This window comes from Chelonoidis abingdonii, chromosome 25 (assembly GCF_003597395.2).
Source record: "Chelonoidis abingdonii isolate Lonesome George chromosome 25, CheloAbing_2.0, whole genome shotgun sequence".
NCBI classification, from domain to species: Eukaryota; Metazoa; Chordata; order Testudines; family Testudinidae; genus Chelonoidis; species Chelonoidis abingdonii.
The window spans coordinates 21,013,941-21,026,234 of record NC_133793.1 but is presented as its reverse complement, the minus strand read 5'-3'; the positions used below and the strand labels follow the sequence as shown (position 1 = coordinate 21,026,234).

Below are 12,294 nucleotides of genomic sequence, written 5' to 3'. Positions count from 1 at the left end.
AAGGGAGGTTGTGGAATCTCCATCTCTGGAGATATTTAAGAGTAAGTTAGATAAATGTCTATCAGGGATGGTCTAGACAGTATTTGGTCCTGCCACGAGGGCAGGGGACTGGACTTGATGACCTCTCGAGGTCCCTTCCAGTCCTAGAGTCTATGAATCCTAAAATACATAAAATGAGCCGGCATTTGTTTAAGGAACTGTCCCGACTTAGACGTCTGGTTCCCCATACAGGAGGACTTCACACACCAGTCACACAAGAAGGAAATTCGGGTTCGTCAGAGCGATGCCTGGTGCAAAACACAAAAGGAACCCACAGGCTACTGCCTCAGTCGCCCTTGCTTTCACACTAAGAGTTTTACCCAAAGTGCAGTGTGGCTGTGATTGTGCAGATTCCACTCACTCAGACTGCGGGGACAGGAAGCCCTTGGTCGGCCGATCCCCGGATGGAGATGGCGCCCAGACTCAAACACTCCACAGGGAGGATATATAGACACGGAGACAGGACAGTTGGCAGTCTGGACAAAACACAGAAATAATTACCTGACCAGATTCCTGATGTCAGATCCCGGGATCCCTACCAGAACGGAGTGGGAACCAACAGGTTTGATGGCGTAGACTTCTCTGTGGTTATGCACCTTTCTGTTCTGGTGGAGGACCGCTTGGGCCAGATGCCGGCTGCCATGGTCGTCCTACAAAAACGGTCAGGAATTGCACAGCCCCAGTGAAGACGGTTGCCATCTCGGTGGGACCTCTAAATTGTCAAAGTTAGACTCAGGACTCACAGTTTGTCAGACCACTCTGTTTTATTAGCACAGTGCTCGGCTAATAACACCCAGATAATGTGAGCACCACGCAAGATACAAACTCTTATTTATACAGATAAAAGGGCGAGAACGTAACAAGATAACAAAAGAAGCAGAATCTGATAAGTTTACCTGGGCTAGGCATGCATATCTTATTTCCTTACTAACTATTACCAATCTTCTGTTAATGTTTCGCCTTTAGCACCATTATTTATGCCTAATGTTTCTTTTCCTGGCACCTGTATTTCAACATTTCTGATTTCTGCTTAAAGGTACATACAACATTTCTTTAATCCATTCTCATTTTTACAATATTATTCATTCTACTTTCACAGTAGGAAGGAGTACTGCGGAAAGGGATCTGGGGGTCAGTGGATCACAAGCTGAGTGACTCAACAGTGTGATGCTATTGCAAAAAATGCAAACATCATTCTGGGATATATTAGCAGGAGTATTGTAAGCAAGACACGAGAAGTAATTCTTCCGCTCTACTCTGCGCTGATTAGGCCTCAGTTGCAGTATTGTGTCCAGTTCTGGGTGCCACATTTCAGGAAAGATGTGGACCAACTGGAGAAAGTCCAGAGAAGAGCAACAAAAATGATTAAAGTTCTAGAAAACATGGCCTATGAAAGAAGATTGGAGGGGAAAAAATGAGTTTGTTTTGTCTGGAGAAGAGAAGACTGAGAAGGGACATAATTTTTCAAGTACATAAAAGGTTGTTATAAGGAGCAGGGAGAAAAATTGTTCTTAACCTCTGAGGATAGGACAAGAAGCAATGGGCTTGCAGCAAGGACAGTTTAGGTTGGACATTAGGAAAATCTTTCTAACTGTCAGAGTGGTTAAGCACTGGAATAAATTGCTTGGGGAGGTTGTGGAATCTCCATCATTGGGGGATTTTTAAGAGCAGTTGGACAAACCACCTGTCAGGGATGGTCTAGATTAGGGGTCTCAAACATGGGGCTCCTGCGTGTGGCCCGCCAAGCTCCCTGCGCCCCCCCCAACCATCTGCCTACCTGTGGGATTGCCCCCTGTGATGTTGCGAGCCCCGTGCTGCTGTCTGAAGCAGCTGGCAGCACGCCCCTTTGGGCTGGGGGGGAAAGGGAAGGAGGCAGAGGGCTCCTGCATTGCCTCCTTCCAGGCACCGCCCCCCACAGCTCCCATTGGCTGAGAACAGGGAACCGTGGCCAATGGGAGCTTTGTGGGAGGTACCTAGAGGAGCGGCAAGAGCAGCGCACGCATAGAGCCCTGAGCCCTTCCTCCTCCCCCAGGGGCTGCAGGGACACAGTTCCAGCTGCTTCGTGGAACAGAGCAGCGCAGGGCCAGGGGCTAGGGCAGGCGGGCAGGCAAGGAGCCTGCCCTGACCCCGGTGCACATCGCTGCCACCCCGGAACCACTCTAGGTAAGCGGTGCTGGGCTGGAGCCTGCACCCCAACCCCCTGCCCTGAGCCCCCTGCACACCACCTGCACCCCCTGGGGGCAGCATTGGGGTGGGGACTTCGGGGAAGGGGTTGGATTGGGGCAGGGAAGGGCTTGAAGGGGGTGGGGCCTAATGGAAAGAGTGGAGTGGGGGCGGGAACAGAGGCAGTGAGTGAGAGGTGTCATGGTCATTTGTGTTTGTTTGATGCCCCTGGTCTAGATAACTTCATCCTGCCTGGAGTGCAGAGGACTGGACTAGATGACCTCTTGAGGTCCCTTCCAGTTCTGTGACTCTTTGATTCTCTAGAAGATGTTAGACTTGTGACCCATTGCAAGAGTTGTTCTGGCATGAAATCTGTGATGCTTGGCTCCTTTGGGTAGGGGAATTTAGTGCATGGGGAGGTCACTACACAACGATGTACTGTGAGAACTAATAGAACTCAAAGAATCAACATGCTACCCAGGCAAGGTTCTGAGTTCCAATATTTAATTATTCCATAAAGCCACATTGTACTATCTGTGCTGTTAGGCATTACATTAAAAGACGTTGTTAAATGCAAACCAGTATAGTTTAAATACACTCCATGAGCAAACCCAACATAAGTGACTTGATCCAGGACACAATCTAAATGAAGAAGTCACACCAACTAAACTAAATTGATTTACAGTTTTTAGTTAAATAGTGCAACTTCTTTTTGTAGACTGGGCCTAATGTTCTTCTGGTATGATGGAATTGATTCACTTCTCACTCCTCATTCTGACTCTCGATTGTTCTCAGAAGATAAAACAGTGGCAGGGTTCGTATACATTCTAATCCCACTGTAACAAGATTGTAACTGAAATAGTCAACAAGAAGAACAAGGCTTGAAGAATCGGGTGCAGCCCACTTAAATGCAGATTGTTCACGTACATCTTCTAAGATTCGTCCTTCTTCCCAATGTGACACTAGTTTTCAAAGATGTCCTGCAACTACAATATGTTCTAATAGCTCGAGTAGAACGCTCTAGTAACTAGAGTACCAGAAATGTAAAGATACCTTCATACTCCTCCGATGTCTGTGGCTGCTGTCTCCTGCTTCCACTGATGAAGAGCACGTTTTGCTGGTAACATCACAGGCAAAAAACTGTGCTGGGGAACTCTGCATGGAACAGATCACTTTACTGACTAAATCTCCAATTCAAACTCTTCTTTAGGCCAGCTCTATAAAGGCAATATCTGTCCTATAAGTTTATTCAGATTTTTACACTGCTTGCTAAGAAATCATGAACAACTCCTGTTGTTCAGCTCCAGAACTGGCGTACTGGGGGGCTGGAGCTGGGTGCAGTAGGTAAGAGTAGTTACTTGAGGTTCTCCACAGTGCTTAGAGGTATACCATGAACTTAAACTACTCAATTAAAAAAAAAAAAAAGTCGTCTTGTGTACCTGCCTTTGAGTCCTTCATAGCTTCAGCAACTTCACAACCATGTTTTTGTAGTTGTAACTGTTTCTCTCCCATCTTGCTGTCTTTCACGAACACACACAGGAAAAATTGACTATAATGAAACTGACTATAGAAAGCACTTTTTGTCTAAAGCAGCGGTTCTCAAACTATGGGGCAGGCTTCCCAGGAGGCATGGGAATGTGTCAAGGGAGCTGTGAGCTGTGTGCTTTCTGAGTTCTGGCTGTCAACCCTGGTGGCTGGGCCTCGTGCAGAAGAGTCGTGCACACTTGGGAGGCAGTGATAAAGGGGACAGCTGGAGCCCTGCCAGCTGGGCTCAGGCTCTCCTTCCCTCCCCACAATCCCTCACCTGGACATGGTGGTAGCAGCAGAGCAGAAGTAAGGGTGGCAGTGGGGCATCAGGTCTAGTGTGAAAAGTGATATTGACAAATATCACTCTGCCAATCTAACTTCTGTGTTCAGAGCTGGGTGCCTTGTCAACAGCTGCTCTCTCAGGTCTGCCTTCAGAGCTGGGGGTAGTATATGTACTTGAGGGGGAGGGTTACATAAAACAGACACAGAGAAGAAGGGCCCAATCAAATAAGTTTGAAAACCACTGGTCTAAAGTAAACAAAATGGAGAAATAACTTTCCTCTCTCTTATAGCAATATTAGATGTATGTATCAACAGGTAAACTCAGAAATGTGACTTTCTAAGTTGGTGGTGCCCCTCCTATTTTATTAAATCCTTTGGTAAAACTCTAGTCACTTCTAAGCACTCTACAAATCAATGACCAGACTACTTCAAACACCCTCACTTGGCCTAACAAAAAGCATTTAGGGTAAGGTATGTTGTGACAATTGGTCTATAACTTTTGCCTGCTTAGAAATTTAGCCTAGAAGTAATTTTCAATAAAGAATGTTATAAATGTGCAGAAGGACCAGACAGAGACTAAATCAATTTAAACAAAAAAGGCCACATTCATATAATTCACGGAGTGTGGTGATATCATGCTTGGTAAAAACAGGAGATGTAGAACTGGAAATAAATTAGCCAAAATTAGTGTACAAAATAAGGGTATTGGCTGTTTTTCTCTCATCACTTCCCTTTTTGGGTCCTTAAATAAAGAGACTTTGGGGAAAACAGACGGGGGTTACAGAAGCAAGCTTCCTCTCCTGGCTGTGTTTGGTGGGACACATGGCCTTTGTCATTCTGATCCTGAGAGATACCCAGACCAGTCCTGAGAGAGTGACTGATGACATCACCACTTCTACCAGCTACTGCTGAATTCCAATGCCACCTGAGATGAAATGGCATTGAACTTTAACAGCAGCAATAACCACTCCAGCCTCTCTCAACTACACCTCTACCTCGATGTAACATGAATTCGGATATAACATGGTAAAGCAGTGCTCAGGAGGAGGGGAGAGTGAGGCTGCACACTCCAGTGGATCAAAGCAAGTTTGATATAACACAGTTTCACCTATAACGCGGTAAGATTTTTTTGGCTCCCGAGGACAGCGTTATATCAAGGTAGACATGTATCTTCTCTCTTCCTCAAAAGGACAGTTATTACTATCTGACACCTCAAAGCGATTGTCAATCTGGAGGTGCTAAAACCCTCTCCAGCTAAAGGGAAATGGAACACAGGATGCTCTTAAAATGGAGGCCTTATTTAATATTTTACTTTTCAAATGCTTTCACTGTTTTTCCTATGTCTTTAATAAAAGGTTAAAATGTTTTTAATGGTATTTGCCATGGTACTAAGCAGACCTTGTTTAGCATTATTTAATGTTGGACAGTGACTGGGTTATGTTAACATCTTTGGCCCATTTATTCCATCTAGATTAAGAGAACAGGTCCAGGTCCATCTTAAAGTGGTGAGCAAGCCTTGCTTCAACAAAACTTTGATAGCAACGTTTCAATGGGAGAGATGGTAATGCAGCTAGAAAGGGAACTTCAAGAAAAATAATCAAGAAGGAGTCTGTGTTGTTTTGAAATGGTCTGGTCTTGCCTTGCCTTGCCTTACAAATCACCAAACCATTGTAAACTCTTTTCCTCAGCTTCTCAGATAAAGAATTTGATGAGCCAGCTTGGAACCAAACAGGACTCCAGCAAATTGCAGGAAAACCTGTAAGTATTACCTGAACAAACATGTAAGTGTGCATGTGTATGATGGAAATAGACGGGGTCTCTTCTGGTTAGTGAGCAGTATCCTGAGCGAAACTCCACAGGGTGAGAGGGTGGTGGTAGATTGGGAGTGTGTGTGGTGTGGCAAGGCATAAACATGACTCTCTAGTTCTCTCAAAAAGGCTAAGTTGGTGGATGAAGGGAATTTGGTAATTGTACTGAAGTCAAAAGCCATTAATACCGGCTTGCAATGGACACTGTCATATGGATCAAAAATTGGTTGAAGGGTCATAAACAAGGGGGATTAAAAGCCATGTATCAAGCTGTGTTCAGGCTTCTGCAGGCTAGAGCAGGATCTGTGATGGAGCTAATACTATTTTAAGCTTCACTTATGATTTAGAAGAGAGAGTAAATGTCACACTAACAAAATTCTTGGATCCTAAATTAGGAGAAGTAATGAGAAGATAATATTCTAAAGGGGGAGAAACTCCTGTAATGCCAAAAGACTAGGCAAGAGAATGATCAGCAGCAATAAGTTATGGCAATCAAAATGCCTAATGTAAACTTTAAACACTGTAGAGAAGAATATGCCACTGGATGACAAATCGCAGGGAGTTCAGATAGAACAACCAACATTCTCAAAGGGTCTGGAAGGACTGACCTAAGGCAATTACACATTGATTGTCTAAGGCCTTGTCTACAGTACACATTGCAAAGCTAGTTTTGTCGGCAAAACTCTCCTGTTTCGTGACAGAATGAAACCGCCTCAACAAGAGGCATAATGCTTTCTGCAGCAAATTTAAAATGACAAAGTGTCAGTGTAGATGCAGCTGTTCATTCTGTCGCCATAACTGGCCTCCCCCAGTATCCCACAATACCCACTGTGATCACTCTGCTGCCCTGGATTCCAGCTACAAAGGCATACGCCCTTCGCCTTCCAAAGCTGGGGGAAGTTCTGACAGCTGAGCATGCTACTCCATTCTGGCAGCAAAGAGCAAATCATTAACGTGGAATCCTCCTCTCCCCTGCACTGGGAACATAGCGGCAGACAGACTGCTGCGGCAGAGGGTTGGGAGGTGGGAGGGAGACTGCTGTGCAGAGCTGGGAATGGAGGCATCTCCCTTTCCCTGCCTCAGGACTGGATGCTTCTGGTTGCTGTCTGAATTTATAGACAGCATGCTAACACACTCACTCTTCCCCCAACACGTACTCTCTCTCTCTCTCTCTCTCTCACATACACACTCCTCCCCCACTCTCATATACTCCCCCAACACAGTCCCTCTCTGTCTCTACACACACACACACGCCCTCCCCTTCTCCCCTCCCCCTTCAGTTGAAAAGTGGCTGGCAATCTAGTAGGATGCCCATGGAACAATGGGATTAAGAAACCTAAATCATGTGATGCTGTGCCTGCCCATGAGGCACTGCAAAATCTTCTCAAAGCACCCTGCGGCCAGTTGCATGGTGGGATAGCTACCCTCAGTGCACTGCTCTCTGTGTCAGTGCAAAAGCTGCTAGTGTGCCTGTGCTCTGCCAACACAAGGAGCATAGTGTAGACATGCAACAGTGCTTTAATTAAAGTGGCATAACTTTTGTCAGCAAAACTCTGTAGTCCTAAGCAAGGACTACAGTTGTACACAAGTGTACAAATAATCAAAGGGTGTAAGCAGCAGAGTGGTAGAGAAATAATTTAGGAATAATAAGAGGAAATTATTAAAAGGAAAAATCAAATGAAAACCCAGAAAAACTTCCCAACTGTGAGGTCTCCTGATGATGGAATGATCTCCCAAAGGAAATAGAAGAAGATCAGTTTCTTTGAACATTAAAATTAGAGTTGATTAAATCTAGAAAATGTGCAGTGGAGAATCTTTCATTGAAACCCAGAGGTGAACTAAATGGCCATAGAATCTCCATGTTACAGATTCTTTGAAAAGAAATATCCAATTTATTTGCATTGGGTTTACTCCAGTGCAAAGAAATCTCTTGAGTAAGTCTTGTTGGCAACCTTTTGTCTACGAGAGACTCTGGGGATTGCAGTCTGTGATGTAGATGGTTTGCAATGTCTCATATGACTGAACATGCAAATCTCTTGGCAGTTATTGCAAATGTATATATTTAGGTTGGGAGTTGCTTGCTTCCTCTGAGCTCTTTTCTCTTCAAGCTGTAGGAGCCATCTTCTGTCATGGACTTTGTCTCTATCAGGGTATCAGTGACGCTACTTATTACGGTTACTTGCCAAGATTTCCCATTGGTCAGGATCAATTCCAGATTCCTTCATATCTCGCTTGCATATCTCTTTATAGTGAAACTTGGGACGTCTTGTTGTTCTTGTTCCCTCCGATAGCTCCCTATATAGCATGTTCTTGGGTATGCATCCATCTTCCAAGCTACTCAGAGGGCCTAGCCAGGGCAGACATCTTTGCTTGAGCAGGGCTGTCTCACTAGATAAATTTGCTTTTTGAAGAACCTTTGCATTGGTGACTTTATCCTGCCATTTGGTGTTGAGTATACGGTGTAAACAACATAGTTGGAAACTATTTAACCTTTTCTCCTGATGAGCATAAGTTATCCATGTTTCCCCACCATACATGAGTGCTGAGTATGCAGGCTTGGTACACTAGCATTTTGGTCTTGATGATAAGCTTTGACTTGTTCCATGCTCTTTTAGTGAGTCTGCTGAAGGTGGTGGCAGCCTTTGCAATGCGAACATTTAGTTCTTCATCCAGTGAGAGGTTGGTGGTCACTGTAGAACCTAAATAGCTAAACTTTTAGACAATTACTAGCTGGTTTGCATGTAGGATAATTGAAGGATCTGGTAGAACCCGCCTATCCTAATACAACCATTTTCTTGATGCTGATGGTTAAAGCAAATGCCTGACAGACACTTGAAAGGTAGTCCATGAGTTCTTGTAGTAGGTCTTTATTGCGGGCTATGAGGGCAGCATCATCAGTGAATAGAAGTTCCCTGATTAGCTTCTTTTTAACTTTGGTCTTGGACTTAAGTTGGGATAGGTTGAAGAGTTTCACATCTGATCTCGTATGGAGATGCACTCCATCTTTCATGTTCTTAAACGCACAATTCAAGAGTACTGGGAAAAAGATTCAAAAGAGTATAGAGGCAAGAACATATCCTTGCTTTACTCCATTTTTCATCTCAAAGCTGTCTGAAGTGGACCCATCAAACTGGACAGTTGCTCTCGTTGTTATGGAATGAATGTATGACTCAACAGGGTTGGTGGGCATCCTGTCTTTTCTAGTATTTCAAATAGACCTGCTCTGCTGACTGTGTCAAATGCTTTGGTTAGGTCCACAAAAGTGATGTACAATGATCAGTGTTGCTTTTTGCACTTTTCTTGGAGTTGACATAGAGAAATATCATGTCTATAGTTGATCTTCCAGCCCTGAATCCACACTATGATTAAGGGTAGGCACAATTCACCAGCTGTTGTAAGTGCACTAAGGTGACTTTTGCGAAAGCCTTTCCTGCTACGCTTAGTAGCAGGATGCCCCTGAAGTTGTTCCAATTGCCCTTTTTGCCTTTATTTTTATACAAAGTGATGATGTTTGCATCGCGCAACTCTTGTGGTACTTCACCCTCTTTCCAGCATTTAAGTAGCAGCTGATGAAGATATGGTAATAGGTTGTCTTTCTCACACTTGAGGATTTCTGCTCCGATGCCATATTTTTCCAGGAGTCTTGCCACTTGCCCACTTCTGCAGTGGGCTCCACCTCTAGTTCTAGCATGACCTGTAGAGTTGGCATTTGGTCTAGTGATTTGCTGGTGGTGATTCTTTCTTGTGCGTACAGCTCTGAATAGTGTTCAACCCAATGAGACAACTACTTGCTTTTATCTATAATCATTTCACTGCTGTGTGATTTGAGAGGGGCAGCCTTGTTGACAGTGGGACCTAGAGCTTTCTTCAGGCAGTCATACGTGACTGTGAGGTTTCCTGTGTTTAAGGCTGTCTGTATCTCTTCACAGACCTTGATCCAGTAATGATTTGCACAACGTGTGCTTGCTCGTTTTTGCATGTCAAAGTCTCACTTTGGTACTTTGTTGATTTCTTGTTGTGTTCTAGATAGAGGCTGTGTTCTTAAAGTTGATGAGAGATAATAGTTCTGCTTTGTTTTCTTCAAACCAGTCCTTTTTTGATGGTCTCTTTCCCCCAAATGTAGCTAAAGCTGTTTCATAGAATCATAGAACTGAAAGGGCTGAGAGGTCATCTAGTCCAATTTTCTGCACTCAAGACAGGACTAAGTATTATCTACAGTATCAGAGGGGTAGCCGTGTTAGTCTGAATCTGTAAAAGCAGCAAAGAGTCCTGTGGCACCTTGTAGACTAACAGACGTATTGGAGCGTGAGCTTTTGTGGGTTAATCCCCACTTCATCGGATGCAGTCGGAATACCGACAAAGTGGGTATTCACTCACAAAAGCTCATGCTCCAATACGTCTGTTAGTCTATAAGGTGCCACAGGACTCTTTGCTGCTTTTATTATCTACACTATCCCTGACAGGTGTTTGTCTAACCTGTTCTATTCTTAAAAATCCCCAATGATGGAGATTCCACAAGCTCCCTAGGCAATTTATTCCAATGCTTAACCACTCTGACAGTTAATGTGTTTTCCTAATGTCCAACCTAAACTGCCCTTGCTGCAACTTAAGACCATTGCTTCTTGTTCTGTCCTCAGGGATTAAGAAGAACAAATTTTCTCCCTCCTCCTTGTAACAACCTTCTGTATACTTCGTGGATTGTTTTTCTTAAATCTTCCCAAAATTCCTCTGTCTTCTCAGGTAATGACTTCCCATGCATGCTAAGTTCAAAAGTCTTCACAAAGTCCTGGCAATTCCAGTGGTTTTCAGTGTTAATAGCATTGATTTGGGGCTTGCTCCTAGGTTTTGCTCTGTCGTTCCTTGGCTGTAATCTTCACTTTGCTAATAATCAAGGAGTGGTCAGTGTCACAATCAGTGCTGTGGAACATGTGAGTGTTCTGCACTAAGGATAAGTCTTTCCTCCTGACAATAAGAAGGTCTAATTTGTGCCAGTGGTCTGCTTGTGGATGTTGCTATGACACTTTGCGGGACTCATTTCCTGTAAAATATGAATTGGTAATGCATATTTGCTTTTGGTGCAGCATTCAAGACGTCGTTGGCTGTTCTCATGCATCTTGCCAATGCCAAAATGTCCTAGGCAATCTGGCCATGAGTTGTCTGCACCAACTCTTACATTAAAGACACCAAGGAGGAAAAGTTGCTCAGTTGATGGTATTCTTTTGATGACTTAATGCAAAGAGTCGTAAAATATATCCTTCTCCTTGGGGTTAGATTTCAGTGTTGGTGCATAGGCACTAATGATGTTCACAGAGCCGATGGTCATCTGAAGTTTAAGTGAGATGTTACGCTCTGACTTCCCAATGGGTGTTTCTAGGAGCTTTACCTACTTGTTTCTCACAGCAAAACCAATACCGTGCAGACGATTTTCTTTGCTGCTTTTACCTTGCTAAAATAAGGTCTCTTGACAGAACCAGCATCTGCAGCACTTCAGGAAACAAGACTTGCAATGTCAACATTGAGTTTGTACAGCTCAATCTATCAAAGCTGATTTCTGTATGCTGTTTTTGTATTGTAGGTCATCATTGGTCAATCCCGGACAAGTGGTCCTGACATTCCAGCTTCCAAGCTGAAAAGTTCTTGGTTTCTTTTTTTTTGCCAGGTGCAAGGTTTCAATCTGCATTTCAACTTTTGGTTTAGCCCACGCACCCCAGGAGGCGGACAGACCATGGCGGGTCAGCACTTGACTGTCCAGGGTCTGCCGACTTTGTGGCAGGCAGTGACTGACCAATAGAACACTGTGATTCCTCCCACTATTGACGGTGATCTGTGGCACCCTCCTCTTCACCAGTCAAGTTAGAGCTTATAACTCATAACTACCACCTTCCGTGTTGTGTCCAAATCTAAATGAAGGCTCCTTGGCTGCCTGCCTGGAAGGCTTTAGTCAGTTTCAGTTTCTACCTATAGGTAAAGAGCCTTCTGGGTGGCCAGCTAGCAAGCCAAAAGCTTCTGGTTTGGCTCTCCCCAAACAGAATTTTCTGGAAGTCCCTTCCCATGAAAAATCTGATGGTTCTGACTTTGTCTCTTTTTGGAATGAAAAATTTGTCAGATGAAATCTGTTACAGGATGAGATTTCCATTTTCAGTGACAAGGTTCCTACTTATAAAAGGGAGCCCCCTCTCTTCCTGTAGTCTCTGTTTTGTCATTCCGAGCTGTTCAGTACAAATTTGAGGGCTGCTATATATAATAGACACCTGGGTGGCTATGGAACGTGTTTATAACATTCTATATGAAGTGCAGAACATTCTAAACTTTTTCAGAATGTAAGCAGGACACTGCTAATGCTTGAGTGCTTCAACTAGATTTTAGTTGACTTGATCTGGATTTAATGTCTGGATTAAATAACTAGTCATTGGCGTCAGTCTAACGAATCTAGTTTCCAGTTAATATAGTTCTGTTATAGGAAAACTCTCGGCTT

The 12,294-nt window shown here is 44.0% G+C and overlaps 2 protein-coding genes across 4 annotated transcripts in view; both read left to right on the top strand.

The window, feature by feature from the left end:
* Nucleotides 1–12,294, top strand: part of HNRNPR (heterogeneous nuclear ribonucleoprotein R) — a 667,870-nt gene that overhangs the window by 42,318 nt on the left and 613,258 nt on the right. The gene's annotated exons all lie outside the window — the stretch shown is intronic.
* The window catches only part of STX12 (syntaxin 12), a 30,520-nt gene that overhangs the window by 2,424 nt on the left and 15,802 nt on the right, over nucleotides 1–12,294 (top strand). The window contains exon 2 of the mRNA XM_075060954.1: nucleotides 5,700–5,769. Within this exon, the coding sequence (XP_074917055.1) occupies nucleotides 5,700–5,769 (70 nt within the window). The remainder of the gene's footprint in view (nucleotides 1–5,699; nucleotides 5,770–12,294) is intronic.